This window comes from Lycorma delicatula, chromosome 10 (genome assembly GCF_047948215.1).
Source record: "Lycorma delicatula isolate Av1 chromosome 10, ASM4794821v1, whole genome shotgun sequence".
Lineage (NCBI taxonomy): Eukaryota > Metazoa > Arthropoda > Insecta > Hemiptera > Fulgoridae > Lycorma > Lycorma delicatula.
The window spans coordinates 3,978,474-4,003,183 of NC_134464.1; the positions used below are offsets into that span (position 1 = coordinate 3,978,474).

Sequence of the window (24,710 nt, forward strand, 5' to 3'; positions counted from 1 at the left end):
ATGTGTGATTTTTTTATAGTTTATTGACAAAATTGTTATTCTTTCTCTTTAATTATTAGTACTATTTGTCTTTTTTACTTTGATAGGTAATACTTATTTAGTCTTGTAATATTAGGTAAATGTACGTAGTAATGTAATGATGTAATTTAACATTTAAGTAATTTTTAATCTAAAAAATTTAATCGAAATTTTAAGAATGTTAAGCACCGGTTTTTTTATACATTATCATCAATTTTTTTTGTTAGTTTTATTTTTTTCTCAGATTGTTTTTATTTGTGGTTTTCTCAGATATTTTTTTTTTTTTAAAGCGGTGGTGATTTTTTAAAAAACTTTCTAGATATCATGTACATTTTATAAAAATTGCGTATTAACTTTTTTTCTTTTAAAGAAAAAAAAAACAAAATTGTTGTGACTTATGATTATTATATTGTGATGTTATACAGCGGTTGTGAAGTTATTACATTACTTTGTTGTGAAGGACGTACTTTATTGAAGGTCAAGAAAATTACAGCATGTCAAAAACTATCAATGCGTACCGTGTGTAAGTTATTATTTCTAGTTGGTTTTTTTCAGCAAAATTATGTAATTGTGTTTATTAATTTTTTTTTCGTTATTTCATTTTAATACATTATTTTGTTAACAAGTGACAAATAAGTTTACTTCGCGCGTGATATTTGTTTGCCGATGAGCTTGAAGTTTAATAACTCGTTTCATAATAACGGTAAAACATCGAAGTCGAGCTTCGTTCACTTTGTAATCGCTTTTTTTTTTAATTTCTGCGTTTTCATTTTATTGAAATGAAAAAGGAAAATCTGACTTAAATATGCTTCACGAATAACTAATCTTTTCCGATCGCCTCGTTTGATTCGAGTGTTTTTGAGATTTTTTCAGTTTTCCGATTTTCTCACGAAACAGCTATTGCGATCGGAAATAGTTAATTTAGATAAAAATACGAAAGAGCGGTTGCTAAATCCGTAACCGATAAGAAAATTGTGTACCGGGAATCAGTAGACCGTACAACAAATACAAACAGGCGCAATACTAGCGAGGATAGATTACTCAGTAAAGCGGCGCCGAGACGTATATTAAGGCAGCAGTCGCTAAGATAGATCGTGCTAAGGCTAAGGCTTTTTTTTTACGTCGGAAGTGAGAAAATTTGCCTCGGCAAACGCCCAGCAGCCCGTACATGCTGGGTTTGTGGGGTTCACCGCCTACTGCAGTGGGACCCGCTAAAAAACCACTTCCTCACGCGACGTGATGCTGGAATTGCCGTCGATGGCATAACCTCAGCACCTCGCAATCGTACAAATATTTACACCTCTCATTCACACTCCCCGCATTCAGACTCAGAATACATACACCACAGCTATGCCGGCCTCAGACAACAGGAACGCGTCCCGCGGGAGCCGTTGGTGACGACAATGCCGAGGCACCCCCGCCACCCGCCGCCGAAGGCTAGCGCCCGTCCGTCATCTCCGTTGTCCGCCTCGCGGTCCTCCTCTATCGGTTTCTGTTGTAGCACCCTTTTAAACCACCGGGCACACGCGGTCCATCCCCCACCGGAAGAGAGCATCAACCGCATAACTTCCCCCGGCGAGTTCCAATCGTCACGCGGTATCTCCTGTCTCCATCTGTATCCACTTCATCGCGATACCGGTACGGTTCGGTGCGCCTCTTTCCGATTCTGCAGAGGTAGACTCCGAACGACCCGCGACCCGACAACCGCTGAGCCTTCCAGAAGTCCACCTCTCCGTGCAACTCTATTGAGCCAACCAGCCGCCTCTGAGATCAATGTGTAGGTCCGATGCCCCTCCTTTGCACTCCGCCACCTCTCCTGCCGGTCGGCCGGCAAGCGGTCCGTCGCCGCTTCTCTACCACGTGTGGCTCTATCTCTTCTTTCTTTGTAAGCAGGTCCAACGGTGGCGTACCAGCCGCCGCTAATGAGGCATCCGATGATACCGTCCGGTAGAGCCGCGCAACTCTTATCGCCAGCCTCCTATAAATGCCGTTCAATCTCCGGACATTTCTCACCCTATCCAAAGGCCTCCCATCATACCGGTGCCGCGTACAAAATCATCGGTAAGATAAGACTAAGACTTGGGAGTTACAAGTGAGCGTCGTGGTTTTGACGTGCGGCAAAAACTCCTGGTAAACGGTGTAGCCAGTGCCCTTGTGTTACATACAGCAGTGCGCGATGTGAATTACAAAGTAATATCTATTTTAGAAAATCTTTTCTCCGTCGTAGTGTTTTTATTTTTTGATCGCTCTACGCAATTTCGTACTCGCCTTATCAGAACGAAAAGTAATAGGTAATACTTTTTGAAAAATAACTATAGTCGGAAAAAGGAAATCGAAACTATTGTAATGTAACGAAATCTGCTTAGGTTAAAAGAAAGTGAAGTTCATCTCCTTTTTTTACCGTTATTATAAAGTTAGTTATTAAAATACAAACTCATTTCAAAGTTATAACACGCAAATAATGTTATTCAAGTTTTTTCTTAGATTTTTTATTTACTTTTTTAGTAGTAGTGAATTTGGTTTGCGTATGTGCATTAATTAATTGTAATTAGTTTTGGTTCATTTTTTAAATATTTTATATATATATATAAGTTAATTTTTTTAATTATATCTGATATCGTTGTTTAGCTGTCGTCGAATAGCTTTTTATTAAATAACGATCGATCGATTTGAAAAATACTTACCGTTCATTCTAATAAAGGAATGAATGTGCGTATACATTTGTGTAAGCTTTATTTACCGTTATTTTTTCATTATTTTATTGTCATCAAAATTTTTTAGTATAATCTGTGAAAGCGAGCTCTTCGTCTAGAAAGAGGACAGTATTTACTTCCATTTCATTGCGCTAGATAAAGACGGTTTTCACTTTTACGCGCGAATACTATTTTACCGGTTTGCTACTCGGCATCGTCATCTAGTGTATTGTTTTTAAGGCGTAATATTTTAGCACGGCTTTATCCCGTTAGCATCTCGACCCCAAAAGGCGGTACAAAAGGATTGGCCTTTTGTACCGCCAAAACAAATTCCAATAAGTTTGTTTTGCTTGTATTTTAGCTTTTACGTCTTTACCGTGAGTCTGACAGCAATAATCGGTCGATGTATACCAAAAGGAACCCGTTTGAAGAAAAACCTCGAGTAGTCGGCATCTATTATACCGCCTACTACCGTATGAGAGAGCAACGTATTACCGATCTACGGCTTCGTTTAATCGACTTTAAATATGTACTGTAACGGTTTCTTTTTTCCAAATAATAGAGCCTCTTGAATCGAGGGTCAAGTTATTCGAACGTTAGATTTTGTGGGTTTTAGAAATATGTAATAGAATAATGAAAGACGGCGGTATCGATTACGGTAATCTACGTTAATTAAATGTTAAAACAAATGTCAGGGTGACATCCGGAACTGCGGGACCTAAGAGTAATTCGGTTTATTCGTAGTCATTTAATAATTATATTTTCTCGACCTGTTTTTGTTCTTATTCGATGGCAGATTTTATTTCTGTTTGACTCTTGATTATGATATTTTATTAAATAATATATATTTATGGAAAATATTTTTACGGATAAAGAGTAAAAACTAAACAAAGATTTTATTTGTACGGTGGTTACCTTTAAGATAACTAAGTTAGGGTATAGAAGGTACGTATTTCTACGATTTAGAAGTAATTTAAGCATACGATTTCTGAATTTATCGGTTAACCGTGTATTCGCAGTTCGTCCTCGTTCGTATTTCTGATTGATTGTTACTTCTAATCGATTTTCGGATTTTTACATCTCGCGTATCATTTATGTTGACGGCCGGGAATATCATTTATATTAGACGCGATTTTATTTGTAGGAAAAAATTATACTTCCGATGTTCTTATGGATATAGTTTTTTCTGTATGTTTTAAATTGTAACTACTACGTATTAATTTTATCGATGCTGGTAGAGCGATCGGTTTTGTGTATTTTATTATTGAGCGATGGAAATTTTCTACGATTACGATTAATTTTACAATACATTCATTCATAAGGTTTTAAACTCCATTTCAGTTTTTGTTCGTTATTTAAATTTTTATCGCGGGTCACGTATAACCGACTTGAATAATTTAACTTATTAAATTATTTTGTGAAGAAAAAAATCGATGGCTCATCAGCATTGTGCGGTTTGTTCGGTAAATTAGGTTTAAAAATTGTTAACGTTGTTATTATCGTTAGACTTTGTTATAAATTCTCTTTTCGCCGAGAATTATTGAAAGTTAAATGCATTTCTATTATTATTTTTATGTTTTAGTAATTACATTCTTCATTGTAATATAAAATTCTGATGCCTGTTCGTACTTTTCTCATAGTCTGTGCGTACTGTTTTCAGATTTGCGGTTTCCTATTTATTTATTTATTATCGTTAGTTTTGTGCGTTAGATGATTTAATTCACTTCGTAAGCTTTAAGGCTTGTACGTAGGAATATGATATGTAATAGCTATCTTTGGCATTTATAATCACGGCATCACGGCACCGACCGTGTTGTGTTATACGGTGTGGAAATTAAATCATTTATTAGTAAAAAAGATTAGTTATTAATTTGTTGTTATTTTCTGATGTCTCAAAAAACTTGGTTTTTGCGTATATTTAATGTTGAAAATATCGGTATTAATAATAATAATTAATACAAAATATATACTTTCGTAATCGGTTTCGATTAATCAATATAATCGCAATGTAATGAGTGTTTTATGCCCCCCGTTTTCCCAACGGTTAAATTCAATCGTAGAAACTGGGGTATTTAAAGCGTATCTTATTACTTGTTATTCTGTATTTCTTAAAATTAGTTTATTCGGTCGTTATAAATTGTAAACGACGTAAAAAAAAATTGCGACAAAAAACCATAAAATATAATGCCTGTCGAATTACAGATCGGATTACAAAAACTGAAAATCACCAGGAATACTGAATTTTAAAACCACTAACCTTTAATTGAAATACAAAGATATAAGTAAAAGAAAAGTTTCGATTATAATATATACTGAAACGGTTCGGTTTCGGTTTGCTTTTATATTTTTATTAAGTATTAATAATTATTAATAATGATTACGCGCTTTCCTCCCGACGATATCATCATGCGGTGTTCTGCCTAGCGGCAGGTCGCTTACTCCGATGCTTCTTTTTTCCTGTTTAACCTTCGGGATTCACCGTCAGGTATTACTTCACAGGATGAATGAGGATGATATGTATGAGTGAAGTGTAGTCTTGTCTGTACACCTGTACAGTCTCAGGTCGACCATTTCTAACTCACCGGGTTGATCTAGTGGTGAACTCGTCTTCCCAAATCGGCTGATTTGGAAGTCGAGAGTTCCAGCTTTGAAATTCTAGTAAAGGCAGTTACTTTTATACGGATTTGAATACTAAATCGCGGATACGGGTTTTGTTTTTGTGGTTGGGTTTTAATTAACCACGCACCTTAGGAATGATCGAACTGAGGCTGTACAAGATTACACTTATTCATACATATATATCATCCTCATTCATCCTCTAAAAAGTAATACCTGAATGGTAATTCCCGGAGGCTAAACAGGAAAAAGAAAGAAAGGTCGACCATTCGTCTCTGAGATGTGCGGTTTAATTCAAATTTGATCGTTGAAACTCTCGACTTTGAAATCAGCTGATTTGCGAAGACGCGTTCCCCGCTCAATCAACTTGGTCGGTTACTCCGATGCTGTTTCCATTTACTATACTTCGCAAATTAATTGGGACAAATTAAAAAAAAAGCACTCTTAAAAAACTATGCTTTTATTCATTCTATGCCTTTATATACACCGTTAAATACATGTATTAGTATAAAGTATGTCCTCCTTTAGCAGAACCTTTAGCACCTCTTGAAGACGTTTTGGCATCGACTGCACTAGATTAGTGCACGTATTCTTGACTTCATCATCGTGGAACTACTCTTTTATAACATTAGTTATCATGCGGTTTTTTTCGTAAAGTTCATCTTACCTAAAGTTCTGATGGGATGTAAGTCTAGTGAATTTCCAGGCCGATCGACCACATTTATTTATTTGATTTTCCAGCTTGTAAGTCTTGACCGATTTTAAATTATAACAAGGGAAACCGGGTCATGTTGAAATGTTACTGTCAAACGTTTGCATGAATGATACAGTCCTACGTTGTAATATTTGTATGTACACGGTCGATTCATAATACTGTAAAAGATCGGTGTAACAGAACTGAATAACGGATCCTTGCCGATTAAGAAGAAAGTAGTAGAAAATTACAATCGAAAGAATTCAGAAGGGATCCTTTTTTGTAGGCTTACAGGTCTGTTTAACAATCGTTTTTTGTAGTACTGTTCAACGACACACCTACAACAGATGTTGTTTCGTGACCAGAATTACAGGACCAGAGTAGGAATTCATGGGAAAATGTAAGGACTGATTATTCTCACACTTCAACTTCGGTGTGGTTCTGCAGGTCAACGGGATATAAATATAATTCCTCCAGGAAAGAGAGTTAAGATCAGTTTTGAAGAAGCGAGTATAAGCTTATTGCTGGTGGTGTCCGGCGAAATTTTAAGACGACGTTTACTGCCGATATGTACGTACTGCAGGGTAGTGTTCGACGTGACGTTACAAGGATTCCAGTGGACAGTGGGAGAATGCAGGAGGTTGTCTGGTGAATTTCTACAGACAATTATTGAAAGGATTAAAGTATCCGATTCGTTTGTAAACTATCGGGTATTCGATTCATTCGTTCGTAAACTGTCGGATAGTTTTATTTCTGAAACGGAAAGGTATTTGCAGTTAAAGAATTTACTAATCTTATCTTCGTAGTAATACAATACCGGTTGTTAAAGGTATAAATATTAGCGGTCATTATAATGTCTTTAATCGACGGGACCGAATTCTGGTTTTTACTATTTAACTACTTTTAAATAAATCTTGTACTTGCCTGAAATTATATTTTGTAGGTAATCTTTGTTTATTATTATTATTGTTTGTTGTCATTATTGTTATTTGCTTATTATTGTCGTTTATTATTTTTATTGTCATTGTTATTATTGATTTGTCTTTATCTTACTCGTGTTCCTAAACTAATAAATTATAATTATATGAAAATTTTTAAATTGTTAATCTCTCAATATCCTGATCGAGCCGCGGACATGCGACAGTACCTTGAACAGAACCTAAACTTCCAGTGCCATTTGTCGTGTAACAGTTTGTTGGACGCGCTCAGGTCTCAAAGGTTCACTGTCACCTGGTCTCACGATATTCTCTTTGTAACCCTGCATAAATAAATGAGTTTCATCACTAAAAATTACTTTCTTCCGATCGTCAGCAGTCCACGGTTTATGTTTTTGGGCCCGTGTTAAACATTTTTTCTTCATTTTAGGAATTAAAAATTGCTTTTCCGTCCAGAAGCCTACGGCGTATACATCAAAACCGGTCGGCAATTAATTTCTTTTATGTTCTGAACTTGTTTTCCTTGGAATTATTTTACTATTTATTATTATTATTTTACCGGTTCTCGAGTAGTTTGCCGTTTGTGCCCGCATTTTTTTCTCCTCTTTGGAGAGATGATCCAGATTCTATGAAAGTTGTCATTTACGGTCGTCTATGGCGTTGTCATTCACCGCCATAGAAGTGCGATCTTTAAGCCCGATAATTATTGCCCGCTATCAGTGGAGTATTATCCATTTTTAAACGCAAGAAAGCAACATGTATTACTCGCAACCGAAGCTTAAGATGGATTACCTCCACTTAACCGGTCAAACTGCTTTCTTATTGTGAAGATCGAACAGTCGCTCCACCTCACTGCCCATCGCATAACACTTAAGAGAAAAAATAGCTTGCCCCGATCGATTTGCTCAGTAGAGTAGTATCTAATCTTCATTTCTGTTGATTTCATCCGTCTTCCTCGCTTCTCTTAATTATGCTTAATGAATTTCAACGTGCGCTTACGACACTTAGGCGACGAAAGATTCAAAACCGATTCTTAAATAGTCAGTTATGACATTTTTAATATCGTCTCGAGCGATTTACTTCCGATAGCCGAGGTTTCGAGTCCGCGGTAATCGTTGTCTGTAAATAATTACATATTCCCCGTAGTATTAGAGACGCGTTAGATTTGTCGACCGAGAACTGCGGATGCGATCGAAAGTGTACTTCAAAGCTTAGCGTTCGTAATGAATTTGTTTTATGTTACTAAATAGAAGTAGTTCCATTATTATGATCGCTGCTGTTATTATTTAGTTCGTTTCTTTTTCCAAACATTTACATTAAAAATAAAGTACTTGAATTACACGTAAGTATTAATTAGTTTTTTTTTGGTTATTTAATCTGTATGAAAATAAGTTTATCGAAACGCGTTTCCTTCGATCGGAGGATTTAATAATAATAATAATAATAAAAAACGTTAGTTGTTTTCTAACCGATAATGTAACTTCATCGTGTGTTAAGACGACTTTGGCCTCTGTTCTCCTCGCTTTGTATACTAGAATCTTTTCCCCAGGCAAAATCATACGCTTTTAAACAGACCTCTTATGTACGAGTATATATATGTTTTTAGTTTTTGATAAAGTTGTATATTAATTATGATCCGTAATTTTTTTTTGGTGAAAGCGATTATTTTAATTTCTGTTAAAATTAAGTTTATCGCAAATATATTTTTTATCGAATTTGAGAAAAACAGAGGCGTGCATTTTTTATGAAAAATGTGCCGCTGCAGTTATTGTAAAAGTAGTTTGTTTGCATGTGGCTTTACGATTTAATTTTTTTTTAATTTGGATTTTAATCTATAATTATCATCATCGTGTTTATTTTTTATCGATTTTGTTTTATTTAAAATTGAATTTATTCGATTGCGCTTACACTTTTTACCTGTAATTATTTGTTCTATTTTTCGCTTTTGCGTTAAATTATTGCTTTTTATTATTTTTTCTTCACTTTTTTGATGTGCTTTTTTAATTAATATTAATTCTAAGAGTTATTAGTTGTAAAGCTTCTGGTTTGTTATGATTATGTATATTTTTTAATGGAAATAGTGTACCGTTGTAGAATCTACGGTAAAATGTTTTAGTATTAATGTGTGCAGTAATTCATGTTTTAGCTGTTTGTTATTTTGTTTTTTTTTTTAATTTTTAATTGCTCTTGAGTTTTAAAGAGTAACAGGATAGAGTAGTAATTTAACGTTAAATTTGTGTTTAGGGTACTGTAGAGCGATACGTATTTGTTAGTGTTTTTCCTACTTCGTTATGGTATTCGTGTCTTAATAACGCTTGTTCTAATGAAACCAAGAAATTCACAATTTTATTGTATTAGAAATTGTAAAGTTTTTTTTTTAATGTAATGTAGTGGTTAGTTGGACTTTGATAATTCCACCTTAATTTTCTAATTTGTTATATTATTACTTGTGGCTTTTTAGACGAACTTGTTGAACGCTAAGTTTTATTATATATCCGTATTTGTCGGTAAGTTAAATAACACCTGGAACTTTCTTCGGAATGCCTGTTAACTGTTTGAAAGAAACTCGCTAAAATTCCAGGAAGTAATCTCGTTTAAGTTTTGTGAAATAATTTCTTTTTCTACTTCTTATGTTTTGTATTTATGTAAATAGAATCCATCTGCAGGCTAAGTTGATACTGTCCACACGAATCTTTAAATCTTGTAGATCTCTGTCTGTCGTGTGTGTCTGCACGTACGTATTACAAATCCTGGTAAGTACCTTAGCTTCCGATTGAGCTTTTTATAATGTCGGTAGTTATTACGGTTACCGTGGGCAATTCCATAGTCGCATCTCGTCTCCATCAAATAATGTAAATACTCTACCGAGGAAGCCGTAACTCCAAACGTTCCCGGTTCCCTTAGCTAGGATTCGGTAACGGATGCCTGGCTAAGGAGAAAACAACCCAGGGAAAGAGATGTCTCGTAAGAAAGTGTAAACGTGTTCTCATAGACAATAAAACGGACAAATCCACCAAAAGGGGTACTTGAAAGACTCTCCGAGAAGTGAGTATCTATCGTTTCCGGAATAAAATAATTGTATTTTTCCGAGAATAAATTCTGGCTATTATTTAGGGAAATTCTCACTCGACGGTTAAAATTTTTGATTCGAGGGGGAAAGTATCCCGTCGAATTGCTGCTTTCATTTTAAAAGATAATATTCCTACAGCACAGTGTGGACATATTGTATCGCTAGATTTAATTTTTCCCCTTGATTTTCTGTTTTATCGATGAAATAATTAAAAGCATTTGTATTACAAAAGTACAACTAAATTAATAAAAATAAGCGTCCGTATACTGAAAAAACTAGAAAAAGTATTTACTCGCGTGATAATTATTTCTATTCAGTCGATTAATGTATTCTAATAAAATTTGTTTGTACAAGACGGTTTATTTTTAAACTTTGATTTTTCTCACGAGTTATTTTTGAAGTCTTATTAAGGTTTCGTATTTAAAACTATTAAGTTTCTAAACGCGAGCACGTTCTAGTTTATTATTGTTTTGCTCCGTTAATATTTTCCTTTATTGCAAAGGCGATTCTTTAAGCGAGAATTCCATATTAATCTAGGATAAATAAGATGCAGAGCGAGAAAGTGAGGTTATGCGATGTTTAAAGAACGAGAAGAAAGTGGAGATAAAAGATAGGCGTAAACGGTAGCGATCCTGCATTTTTCAACGGGTGGAACGGAAAGAAATCGAGACGAAGTATTAGAAAAATAAAAGAAAGTCAGCGGCTATCTATTAAGATCCCTTGTAACTTTGGAGATCGATCGTGATGCAGTTCATATTCCTTTCTCGTACACGGTTAAATTTTTCTATTTTCACCTAAGTTTTTTCTTTCAAACCTAATGGGATACTGTAAAAAAATTTGTTGCGCATGACTTAGCTAGCGGACAAATAAACTCGTCATAGAAAATTGGAAAAATTGCATTATTATTCTCAGTTCGTTCTTTAAATTTATCTTCCCTTGTGATATCAGTTTTATTTTTTTATTACTTTTTTCTTTTATTGACTCTTGTTATTCACAAATGATAACGAAAACGTATATTTATTTATTCATCGATATTTTTGTACATTTTTTTATATTAATAAAAAATTCATATCGTTCGCTGTTTTACACAGGATCGTATTGCTTAAAATATACAGGGCGTTTCAAAATGAATATAGGGGTTTTAAAGTTATGTAATATTGTTAAGTTTTATTTACGTTGATAAATTATACATGAAATGAAAGAGTAACAGTTTTTCCTATAAATGTTCAATGCGAACGTCTTGACCCGGGTGGAAAATACCCGCCATGTGACAGATCCGGCTGTCACGCCATCCCCTCCGTGCCTAGTCCTTTGGGGCTTCACCGGAGGTTATCTTCAAAAGCGTCAAGACATTCCAGTCTGGCCGCTGTTAAGATTCCACTAGCGACATTCCCATCGGTATACCGCGCCTAACGCGGATCCAAGCAACAATAATCTTAATAGGTCAAACAGGACTGTTTGATTGAGCTGATCTACAATCCTAACCGAGCGAGGGTGAGCCCAGCACGTAAAAACAGCCTGAAACCTGAAAACATAAAATAAACGATAAACAACAAATATAAAAAATCATAAACTAAAAAGGCAAATCGATAAAACACAAAACACCTAACTCGAGCCAAAACACGAAACACAGAAAAACTAGGCCAAAGGTAATTGGTAAAATAAACAAACTAGCAAAAGATCCAAAATAAACCTGAAACAAACCAGGAAAACAAAATTATCAAATACACATAAGAAGATCAACGCCTACTTCTCTGATTTGTTTAAACTCCAACAAAATTGAACACTAAAGGAAAACCAAAAATATCAAAGCCTAAAACTAATAAAATGAATAAATACACATAAAAATCAACTAACAAAACCAGACGCAAAACTGAACCTGAGCAATGTAAGCACCCTGTCCATTTAATTGACCAAATCTAATCGTTTAATGAAATGATCACCACAATATTTACTGTTCACAGAGTGCTTATGATCCTTCCGTAGACGTATGGAATTAACAGAAGTCGGATCCTCTGACTTCTTTGGACCCTCCTAACCCATGTGTCCTTCATCACCACTTTTGCTCCCTAATGAGAGCCATTAATTCTTCAGACAGCCGTCGATCTAGATCATAGACAATCACTTTAGGGTCGACTTTCATGTCAGACTTTCCGACTTTAAACAAGTCAGAGATGACCCGCACAATTTCTTTGTCAGCAATGTCGAAGGAACCCTTTTTCGTCTCTCTAATATTAGAATTCTCTGGTTCTGTCTCTTTTGTCGAACGACAACCTGAAACTCGTCTCCTTCATCTGCTTAGTTGTTTAGTAATTGCTCCCTCCTTTAGGTTGACGAACACAACCTCTGGCTGCTTACAGGACAGACTAGACTCCCCGCCTCTTCTTCAGCATCTCTGGGTACTGTTTACGCTGAGGCAACCCCTGCTGGAGACCATGGGAGGGGCAGAAACTATCTCCTCCACAACCTGTCTCATCTCATGATTAATAGCCACCTGTTCATAGCCTTGAGCCAGGGCCTCAATCATGGGTTTGAATTCCCTGATCTTAGGGAGAATCTTACCTTACACATTAGCTTTAGGAATTCTTTGGTTTTCCAAAATTGCTACCAAAAAAAATTTCCAAAATGCGACCGAGAAGCAACAGCTGTATTTTGCTAAGAAGTCCGGTGAGTTGACTGGATAAAATTCGAAAAATTCAACATGGCAGTGCCTTGTGGCAGGCCCGATGGGATGAAACAGAGGGTGGACATTATACGCTTGATCTCTATCCAGATGTTGTTAGTTTGCTAGTCGGGTACCCTAATAAATATATGACACAATATCTTTCCGGCCATGGTGCTTTTAGGAATAGAAAATTCGGTCTGCAGACCGAATTTCTGCAAATTCGGTCTGGTAGATTCTGGGATGTGTCCTCAGTGTGGACGATTGGATGACACCTACAATGCCCTTTATGAGTGATCAAAGTACGAGTTAATGCGCACGGAGACGATCTGTTGCCTTGATCTTATCGGGTCGGCTTTGGATCTCAGTGTAAACCGGAGGAGCCAAGCCAAACGAGTAATAGTCGTGATTTTTATAGTGTACTTGACAAAGGAAAGAATCGCTGAGGAGATCTAGAGCCCTGCTTGGATATTTATTATATTCTGTTTTTGTTTTATAAATTATTTTTTTGTCCTTTGTTTCCACGTTACTGTGTTATTATTGTTCCGTGTAATATTTTTATGTTTCGTGTTGCGTGTTGAACTCACTTTTACCTTCTACGGGTAGGTAGTTCAGTTTCTTTGTTTAGGTAAGTCCTTTCGGTTTTACTTTAAGACTGTACGATGCGTTTCGTTTTGAGTTCATTAAATAGTAGTCACTCGTGGCAATCGCATCGGTGGCATCCTGGCCGAGGCGGACTGGAATATGTCAAACCTCGATGAAACCGGTGTAAAGCCCACGGATGGGGTGGCGGAGGGTGTCTTCCTCTACGGGGGTCACGATGGCCATAATCCTTACACCCTTCGGGGTTTCCAGCACGGTGACATTTCTTAACCCCTTCTTTCTAGCCTCCAGATTTTTCATCACCTCATCCTTAAAGGATGAGTCAGTAACTCCCTCAGGCTTATCGATAACCATTTCCTTCGGTTTCGACGCTTTTAGAACTTCAGAGGCTAGCCTCTTAGTCGGCAACGAATCGGACCGCTGTCGCCACCCATATCAGCCCTAAAGCCTTCAATATATTCTCTTCAGCCTGTCTACCTGTTTGACTATCAGCAGGTGCAAGATCCGCGACCTCCGAACCCGAGACATAACATATGCCGCGTACTTTTCTTTAACATTCTCGAGTCCCCCGCGACGTCTTCGACTTCGACACAGTGGCTATTAAACATCTCGGTTACTTCAGTAATGACATCATTTAAGATAACATCAGAAGATGCAATTCGCGTCTCTGACTCTTTCAGTACCGCTGCCTCTGGCTTCTTTGCCTTCTTCGGCGGAGGACCTGCTTGGCTTACTAGTTGCAGGACGAATCAACTCCTCCATTTACTCTGCCTCTGAATAAAAATTCGAAATCTTTCGGCCTTGAGCTACCTTATCGTTTTTCTCCTTCTCTTTCTTTAGCTTCCTTTAGCTTCTCTCTCCTTCTGCCGCATCTCGTGTCGGTTTCTTCTACAGTTTTTATCGTACTCGGCTTGCACTTTAGATATATGCATCTTTAGAATTTTTTTCGCTTGCGCTTCCTTTCTCCAGAAAGGCAGCGCCTCGGAGAACGTGATTCCTTCATCTGCCTCGGATTCACTACTCGTGCTAAGATAAATAAAATACTAACAAGCTGAATGTCCAAACAGTACCGACCGATAAAGGCTACTAAAAACAAAACAACCGATCAAAACGCACCTTAACGTAAACAAAACCGATTAGATGAACAAAGATGGCTACCGTTGCTAGGCTGTAACTAACGAAAACAACGGTGTTAATGAACCTCAACTAACTAAAATAAAAATATAAAACAAATCGCTTATAACAACAGAGAAAACAAAAAAAACCCTAAAACGAAAACAACTAGTTACCGCCATCCACACATAACCGAGATAGTCTAGGCTATCTGAGCAGTCAAAGTAAATAAATAAAAATAACCAGGAATATTATAACACAAACAACGAAACTTCGAAGCAAAAATAAACTATAAATAACCAAATATATAAAGATACAGATCAGAACTTATAAGAGACAACCGTACTCGCCAGAATCGCGTGTTGTACTACGTTCAATGCGAGCACCGTTCGTCACATTTCACACATCCACCCGATAGGAGAGTTCATCCCGTACTTCAATCGGCAAGTCGAGTTTGGAATATCCGTGCTACAGCCGCTTCGATCCTTTTTTCAAGTCGGGGAGGTCGGCCGGTAACGGTGGCGAATACTCTAGAACCTTTATAAATCCCCCGAAGAAAAACGTTATGGAGAATTTCTCTCGATCGATCGCGCACAGCGTTATGCCGGCGAGGAGGCGCACCGTCTTGTGCCGAATAAAGTTCTGCGGTTCGGATTAGGACCTATTATAACATTTCGATAGTAGTGAATTAAGCGATTATAAAAATCGACAAAAAACTACGAGATTTCGCCATTTTTCAAAACTTGGGGTAGGAAGATATTTTTTAAAAATAAAATTTTTTCCGTTTTGCGAATCTAGGCGAAAGGCAACTTTCTGGGGTACAGCCATCGAAAAAAATATTTGGCCCGTCCTATTATTTTAGTAATAAAATTATTTTGATAAAACCGTTCGTTAAAACAATTAGATTCGCATAATAATTTGATAAAACGGTAGCCTTTAATATTGTAAGCGGGTCGTAATACACGAGATACAGGGTAATTCCTTCCGTTGTAAGCAGAGTATTGTACCGAATTAGAAAAAAATAGGAAGACCGGCAAATCCTGATCGGTATTTATACAAGTAAGTAGTACAAGCTCTACGGTTGAACCGTCAAAATAAATATTCCAAGGACTCGGCGAATCAAAGACTTTACCGCCTCTTTAATACAGATCCGATGGCACCTAGCAAAGTAATGGATCAAGGTTATCGAAAAGGGGATGGTGGCCTTGCGATAAAAGGATGAACTACCCCGAAGAGAGACTGCGATTCGCGGTAAACATCCTCAAACAAATGTTTTCTCTTCTGGCCTTCTCCTTCGCGCACTGGATATTCATCCTACCAAAAGTCCAAATGCAAATCGCGGTATCTGTATTTAGGATGGGAGGATGACATTCTTATTAACGGTTTCGCATAGACAGATAATGTGTTCTGCAATAAATTGCCTCTCCGCTAGATACTGAAGATCCGACGAGGCTCAGCTTCCCTAAGGAAACCTCTCGCCGATCCCCACGATCGTAAAAGTATCTAATCGAACTGCGTGAAGGACAGCTCGGCCTTGTTACGTCCTACATTCTTCCTTCCAAGTCTTTTGTTATTTTACGCCCGATTACAAACGACGATGATGAATAAACATGGATCGCAAAGGATTGAAATTTAACCGGTTTTGTTGTACTTCGATTTCTGGATCCGCATGAAAACTAACGTACGTTTAAACGCATTTACTACCTTCTTATAATTTCACTTTTAGCGCTTAACCGCGCATCGTCGTTTCAAGCCCGACGAAACGTAGAAGATATTCGGCTTTACGAGGAGATTAAATTAGTATTTTTACGTCGTCAGGCTTATCGATAGTAGAACGGAACAAGGAATCATCTGAAAATTCCCCCCCCCCTCTTTTAGCTACCGAAATTCTTAAGAGGTTTATTTAAATCAGGGGATATACGTTTCTTTACTAGTCTAATAATCTTTTCCCTGCCCGTCAAAAAACTGAAAAATTAGTCGTATCTTGAAGAGACTCGATTCTTACGTTGACTTTTACTCCGTTCCAGATTTATTGTTTTAGGAAATCGTTTTCTCCGACATGTTATTTAATAGTATTTTAATTCTTGCGATCGTCAATTTTCATTTATAATTTGTTCGTTCGTTAAATTATTTTTCAATTGTTTATAGCTTTTCCACCGGAATAACGGGTTGTCTTTGTCCGGCGACATTGTTTTGTTGTTTAATAATTACACCCGGTTTCTGTAAGATTATAAAATATGTAAAGTGGCAAAAACAGTAATAATTTTTAAGTAGTACCTTCGTTAAATTCTTCTTCAAAATTTACTTCCTTCGGATATAAATCGCTTTGTTTACAATCCAAACATTTATTTGATGTCTGTACGCAGTGCGATTGTTATTGGATTTCATTATACGGTTACCGCGGTAACGTATTCGCCAGTTATGTAATATATCTTGTTTTGATTGTTGTTGCGGCGAAGTAAGACATGGTTTATCGCAGTAGCTTTATCTGCGTAATTTTGAAATTTTTTTTTAACGGGCGCTAATAATTATTTAACATTCTATTCCGTGTTATTAGAGCGAGCTTGTTTAATCGAATAGGGATAGAAATTGAAGAAATACGTTACAAAATGTTTATTGAAAATGCGATGCGTTTTCTTCAAAACAAAAGGAGACAGGATTATTGAAAACGGGCGACCTAAATTTTAATGTTTATTTGACTTATTTTTCTTTTAGTAAAACTCGAGCTCCAAAAAAAAAATTATCTAATATGCGTTTATTTCATTATAATTTTTCGATAACTTGTTGATAATTTAAGTAACATTTTGATAATTTCTGCCGTTTCAGTCAAGTTCTGTTAGTTTTCAGTTCATCTTATATACGAGGATTATTCCAACAAAAAAAAATATCTGGCGGTCTTGGCCGCATAAGTCTTCCTGAAGCGGTGCTATTAAACTGTTGAATTAAAAAAAACATTCTGCTGTGGTAGTCATCACGCAAACACCAATTTTTTAAAAGGGTGACCATTTTCACCGCGGCATATTCGGTTCTTCTTGCGGCCTTGTCACTAAAACACGACTTGCACCTCGATCCTATTCCGTCTACTACGAGTTGAAATAAGCCGACTACACTGTATAGTTTTTTTTCGATCTAATTCTTTCAGTTGAAATCGTATTAATTTTAATTTTTTTTCACTAAATTTTAACTTTTTTGTAAATGTATCTCTAAAGCGATCGCTGTTGCTAGTTGAAGCTACGAATAAGTCTGAAAAGGATGATTTTCTAGGCGAACGGGTTAAACGGTCTTTCACTTCCTAAGGGGTTTCTGCAGTTAAATGACTATAAACCCGGGCCCATTTTTGGCTTTATTTACTCCCTTGTCTCAAAATATATCTACATAACTAACATGCCGGTTAAATCTCGACCGGTGCTTGTCTATTCGCTCGTTTGAAAGGTTTACGAACAAATGTTTTGCGATAAACCGCAACGTGTCACGTTCAACCTTGAACGTGACAAAAGCTGACGCGCTCAAAGAAATTTATACCGCCTATGACGATTATTTCAATCGTCACTTGCAGGGAACCTTGAGCGCATTATTGCCGTGCGACTAATAGAGTAATGAATAATTTACGCGAGCGAAAGTTATAACCCAGGTCGGTCTAGCGGTGAACCCGTCATCGTAAATCAACTGATTTCGAAGTCGAGAGTTCCAAGGTTCAAATTCTTCTAAAAGCAGTTATAAGGATTTGAATATTATATCGTGGATATCGGTGTTCTTTGACGGTCGGGTTTCAATTATAACCACACATATCACGAACGGTCGACCAGAGACCGTACACTTCATTTACTACATTCATATGTTTCGTTCTTATTCATCCTCTGAAGTAATACGTTACGGTGGTTCCGGAGGCTAAACAGAAAAAACAAAGAAAAGGCCTAAGTTATGCTTCATTCTTTTTTAAACGTTTGTTAAATCAGGGTTCGAGTGTTTTTCGTTGAAGTGAATTTTGTATTTTAACGTAGTATTTTTTTTAAAACGGGTTTGTTATTAATCTTATTTACTAAAGATTGACGTATGAAACGTAACGTAGTTATATATCGAGAGGTAAATATATTAGCGTAAGGAAGAGCTAATTACTTGGCTTTATTTTAAGAGAATCGAGTTGTGGTTTTCTTTTAACAAAAAAGTCTTAGTAACATAAATTTAGGAATCATTAAAACATACTTTTCTTTTTTAATACGTATTTATTATACGTATGGAAAACTAGCTAGACGAATCGGGGGAAAATTAATTGTTTAGCAAATTAATAAATTTATCAAGAAAGTCAGGGTCTTGTTGGGATTCACTAATTGAAACTGTACTCATAGATAAGATATCTAAAAATTGAGCTTTATTTAAAACCCTGTGTAATGAACTAGTTAAATTTTCATTATTATTATTATTATTTTTCTCAATATACTGATGAGATTAACTCATTACTGTTATAATTTAAAATATTTCCTTTATTTATAAACCCGTTCTCCATACCTTGTTTAATTGGAATTACGTGTACTGTACGTTTTGTTACGGCAGATTTTTCGAACATGAGAAATTTTTTTTAAGCAACTTCAACTACAGATCAAAATCGGTTCCTAATATATACTTAATACTAATATATAATATATATATATACATACATATCTTAACAACGGCGTAATGGAATTTGAAATTGCATTACCGGTAAAACGGGTGAAATGCAAAATTTGCTTACATAATTTTCCTTAATTACTTAATTCCTTACTGCTGCTACCTACGAGGTCAGTAAATAAAGTAATAAGACCGGTTCAGAAAAACTTCTTCTTTACAACCCTTATACATGAACTCACCTTCGAAATAGTTCTGTTTGGAAGCCACGCAACGTTTGAAATTGTTTTCCCATATATACGGGAATATATGGCAAATATTCAAGATTCATCACCGCTAATAACATTTTTCAGAAAATCAGGATCGGTTTCAATTCGCCCTAGAAAATCGCGGCACACTTCCATCCTGTTGTTTTTCTTTTCGGTGAGATTTTTTGGGACAAATTTTGCACAAACTTTTTTCATGTCCGATTCGTTTGTCAAAATTTGAGTCTGTGGTACGGTTCAAATTCGATTCTTCTGCGATTATTCTTACGGTTAATCGCCGGTCGTACCGAATCAAGTCTCTGATTCGGTCAACAATAGTGTCGTCACTTTTTAACGTAAACGGTCTTCCAGAGCGTGAATCGTCAGCAACTAATTCCCGACCGTCTGAAAATGCTTTAAACCACCTAAAAACTTGGGCTCGTGGCAGACCGGTCATCTCCATACGTCATTTTCAATTTTGAAAAAGTTCAGTAACATTCTCACCGAGTTTAACACACAACTTGATTGCACAACGTTGCTCGTAATTAATATCATTCGTTTTTGTAACGCACAACAAAGACTCGAAATATTAATACCTAATATAATTCAGCTGTTCATAAAACCATATGTTTACTAGTAACTTTACGGTGTTGCTACTTTGCTGCAAAAAAAAACTTGCTTCATTACTTTATTTACCGACCTCTTATAATAACAACGCAGAACTTAATCGTATTAGTCTAAAATTTTTTTTTTTCTTTTGGGTATATTATGAAGAAATAGAAATTCAATTGAAGACAATATTTCGTAAACAAAATCGAATAATTAAAGATTTGATATGTAATATGCCGAAAAAAGTAGAAAGGCGTGGATAATACTTCAAACGAGTAAAGCGGTGATGGGAGGAAACTAATTATTGATGCGTTTAGCGAATCAAAAGGTTTTCCTCTGCATTTAGGGAGAAATTCGTGGGAAATCCGTGCTACAAATTTGAGAAAGAAAAATCAGTATATTTTTCTTTTTATATACGGTTTGATCTCTTTTCGTTTTATTATAGGAATCTCTACTACCACTAGCATCGTTAATAATTTTTTTGTCGATTAAAATGTGTAGACCTACATTAATTCACTTGTGACGGGTGTAATGAGATCAGTTATCAGAATTTTTTTATAAATTTATTTTATCCGGTCTTCATTTTTTAGATAACGTTTTTTATTTAGTATAATATATATCGAGTCTGTTTTTTGTTTTTTGTAAATTAAAAAGCGTATTAAAGAATGAAGTGCTTCATTCTGTTTCGATGTTCCGTGTTAAAAAAAAATTATTGATTTCCTTTTAATTTAACTGCAGAAGTGGTTCTGTTTTAATTATTATTCTTCTTTATAAGAAACGTAACCTTTTTAAACTTCTTTCTGTGTTTGTCCAGTTTAATATAATTAAACGGTATCCAATTCGGATGTCTTTGAACTTTGGTGTAGGATTAAGGATTTTCTTCGTCTGCTTTTTTCTTTCGTATTCTTTTTTTATTTCTTAATTGACTTCTGTTCAATAAATTATTCGGCAAACTTCATCTCGTTAATGATTTTTTTCTTTTTATCTCTTAACCGCCTATTTCAGTCTTTCGTTTTTTCTCCTGTATTCAACACCTAACCTCTGATATTAAGTTCCGGAATTCTAGTTTTAAATCGATAGAAGTTTTACGTTACAATTTATATTTTATTTTCCTTATTCGAAAAGTATTTAATTAAGGAACTAGTTCGTGTTTTATTATTCGGTTGTACAACCGAATTATGAACGATTCAAAAACAAACCGATGACTGATCACTTAACTTGTATAACCATTGTAAGCGCAATTCGCGCAGGTCTACAATTTTTTAACAAAAAAGAAAATGAAACGGTTAATGAGTAAAATCGGACCGTGGGATGGAAATGGAAGGGATTTTCGAAAAAAAACAAAATATTGCTGTAATCTTTCTATTAATTAAAATATCGGATTCGTTTAAAGTTCCTACTATTCTTTGGATAAGGGCCTAAAAGTTATCCAAGTAAAGTTTTTTGACATCACCTACTGTTGGCTCAGGGGGTGAAAAAATGGGGTTTCGAAGACAAAAAAATCATACCTCCCTTATAATAGGCACAACATCGAATCTGTTTATAAAGCTGTCGTTAGTCCTCTATACATTACCTAAGACTTTTGACTGAAACAGTTTTTGATATGACCAACCGTTACGGCAAGGGGTGACTAAAACACGTTGCTGGAACTGTAAGAAAATGGGCCTTGCGGTATCGACCAATTTTTTTATTTTTCTTAACTTTTATCTTTTTTATTTCCTACTAAGCGCTGGTGAAATCTACGCCTTCCGGCGTGCCGAAAGGGATTTTTTTTATATCCTTCGGTTGCAGTTGGATTAGCCTTTTATGAACGGGATTTTTTTTCCTGAGCGTCTACGGTTGGTAGGACGGGACCCGCGCTTCTATTACGCTTGGGTGGGGTCATTAGGAGTGGGGAGAGCCGGCCATTCCACACTCCCAACCGATTCGGGGCTGCGCAAAGCATAATTATAAGTTTTCTTGCTTGTGAAGGAGTTTGAGCGACGGAATGTTTCCGGAGATCGACTGTGCAGTTCGGGGACCAAATACGCTCAAGGACTTGCGTATTTACTGGCAGTTAAAGAGTTCAAGGAACGATGAGAACGAGTGGAAAATCAGGAACGATCGCCGTCCTCGGACCAGCGTTGCAGACGAAATTGACGCGGTTCGAGACATTCTTGAAGACGATAGATGGGTGAGAGTATCCAAAATTGCAGAACAGGTCGGAATAACTTATGGAAGCTGTCAAGCGACCGACCTACAGTTCCCTCGCCTTTTGACCGCAGATCACAAGTTCAGACGTTTGAAGATTTTCAGCAAGGTTTGCGAAAGGTGATGCACTTTTCAGACGGATTGTCACCTGCGACGAAACGTGGGTCCACTACTACACTCCTCCATCGAAACAAGCCGCTATAGAGAGGTGATGGAAAGTGGAGACAGCCCCAGTGAAAGCTAAGATTCGACTGTCAGCTGGACAAGGTTCTTTCAACCGTTTTTCCACCGGCGAGGAGTTTTGCTCATCTATTTTTTCAAGCTACGCACAATCAATGCTGCGCTTACTGCTTCGAGCTGTTGAACGAGGTGAGGGCTGCTTTGCGCCGCAAAAGACGAGACCAACCGATTCGAGAGGCCATCCTCCACGACAACGCCAGGCTCCATACTGCAGCTGTAACGATCTCAGAACTAGAAGAAATGCACTGAACTCGACTTGATCATCCTCCCTACAGCCCTGACCTATAGCCCTGCGATTTTCATCTGTTTGGGCCGCTTAAAGAAGCTCTAGGAGGGCAACGATTTGAAAATGACGAAGGCGTGGAGGGATTCATGCGCAATTGCCTCCTGACGCAACCAGCTTCATTCTACCGTGCTGCAATATAAAACCTTCCTTCTCGCTGGGAAAAATGTATTTCTAAAACAGGAAACTATGTAGAAAAATAAATTATATTTACGTTTTATTTTTCGATATTTAAAAAAAAAATATTGTAATGTTTGATTTACTCTCTTATATTAATAGAAAATTATTTTCAGCCCATTAGAAGTTACGATTACCTTTTATTATTTTTTCTTTCGTTAGTAGAATGAACTGTATCGAACGGAAACGTGCAACAACAACCGCATGTTGGCGTGCGCTGTGTTTGGTTTTAAGCACGCTAAAATATAACGGGGCATTATTATGCTAATTTATTGCTTTGCTTTGTTTTATTTCTTTTTTCCCTGATAATGTTTACTACAATATTTTTCCACATTTTATTATTGCAGTAATTTTTTCACGTACGTGAAAATAAATCTTTTTGGCCACTAGGACATTTTTTTCGGTTATCTATTGTCGCGTATCGTATAACGCATGTTTATTTCATAATTTCATATTAATGAATATCGTATCGACCGAAATTTTGTTAGATTCGATAAGTGGTATTTCCCTTAAACTTCTTTGACTGCGGGGAGTTCAGGGTGCTTGGATCGCCTTCGGCTTTACACGAATTAATTATTTTTGTATTATTGGAAATTCTAAAAATAATAAAAATTAGTGTAGTAGTATAACCTTATGCTGGATGTCTTACAGCAGACATGCACCTTCTTTCCGTTAATATCATAATGTTAAGAAAATAAATATTCAGCCAAAAATTAGAAACGATCAAGGGTCTTCGAACATTTCTCGATACTCTGGTTTGTTTTCGAGTTAACTTCCAATTTAGCTAAATTCTCTCCTTTTTGCTGTTACAGGAGGTCAACGTTTTAAATTTGGATCGCTTATCTATATAATGACCCGTTTCAAAATAATTTTACGTAGAGGATACGCATCGCGTCTTGGCCCATTGAGATGACTTTGGGTTTCTCATTTAATATCGAATCGGTTGTATGTAACCCGATGAGGCATCAGCTCTTCATTCCTACTAACCGAGAAGTTGCGTATTTTCTTCTTTCGACTGATAGCCGTTGCTAACTGCAGTTTTTAAATGTGAAAATCGACCGTGCCACGTTATACATGTATATATTTATGAAATTCTTTGTGCGTTTTGGTTATGAAAATCACTTTTCAAATAATTTTCAAAATAATGAAACTATAATTTGGCTTTTCGTCATTTTTTTTTTTTGTAATTTTCTAAAACAAAATTACCTCCGTATAATATTTTTCCTTCCTTACGTCGGTAATATTTTAACCGTCTGCAAGCGGGATTTACTGCAGATTAAACTGTTATACTATGCTTCGCTAAAGGATCAGCGACCTCTCGTAATAGCTTCTGATACGTAAAGTTAATAAAATATTGTACTTCGTTGCTAGATCTTGTAAATAACAGTAACAACTGTAATAAGCTAAACAGCTCAAGAGAAAAAGATATTTCACAACGTTGCTACCCGTTCCTTTCGTTATATCCCCTGATTTTTATATGTGACGCGCGCGCGCGTGTGAGAGGTCTTACAGCATAATTCAGAGATCCCGTGTAGGGGATCCCCTTCTCCGTCCTTTGTTTCTCCGCACTATCTGTCTGACTGAATAGCAATCAATCATTAGAACCTTGGAAAAATCTTTCTTGTTAATTATTCTTCTTTTATTTTCTTTTTTTAAAAAATTGAAAAACTTAACTTCCGCAGTCTGATATTGATCAATTTAAAATTGAAATAGAATTTAAATCTTTTGTATTACTGTTATTATTATTTCTATTAAATACAGTTTTTCGATACGCTTTAATATAATGTAAACATCGTTAATTTTTTTGTTAGGATATGTTAACAAAATGTTGTTAAGATATGGGTAACAGAGAATTCTAAATAAAATTACCGATACAGAAAAGAAATTGGTTAAAATAAAACTTTACTTGATTTCTGATTAATTTAAGGGACAAAAATTATATTTTTCTTTTAATCCGTAA

The 24,710-nt window shown here is 36.1% G+C and overlaps 1 protein-coding gene across 8 annotated transcripts in view; it reads left to right on the forward strand.

The window, feature by feature from the left end:
* Klc (kinesin light chain) overlaps positions 1–24,710 on the forward strand; it is a 394,284-nt gene that overhangs the window by 76,214 nt on the left and 293,360 nt on the right. The window contains exon 1 of one of the 8 annotated variants that reach the window (XM_075377623.1): positions 339–541. The exons of the other annotated variants lie outside the window; for them this stretch is intronic. Within the exon in view, the coding sequence (XP_075233738.1) occupies positions 513–541 (29 nt within the window). The 5' untranslated portion in view covers positions 339–512. Of the gene's footprint in view, positions 1–338; positions 542–24,710 lie in introns of those variants that run through there. 8 annotated transcript variants of the gene reach the window in all.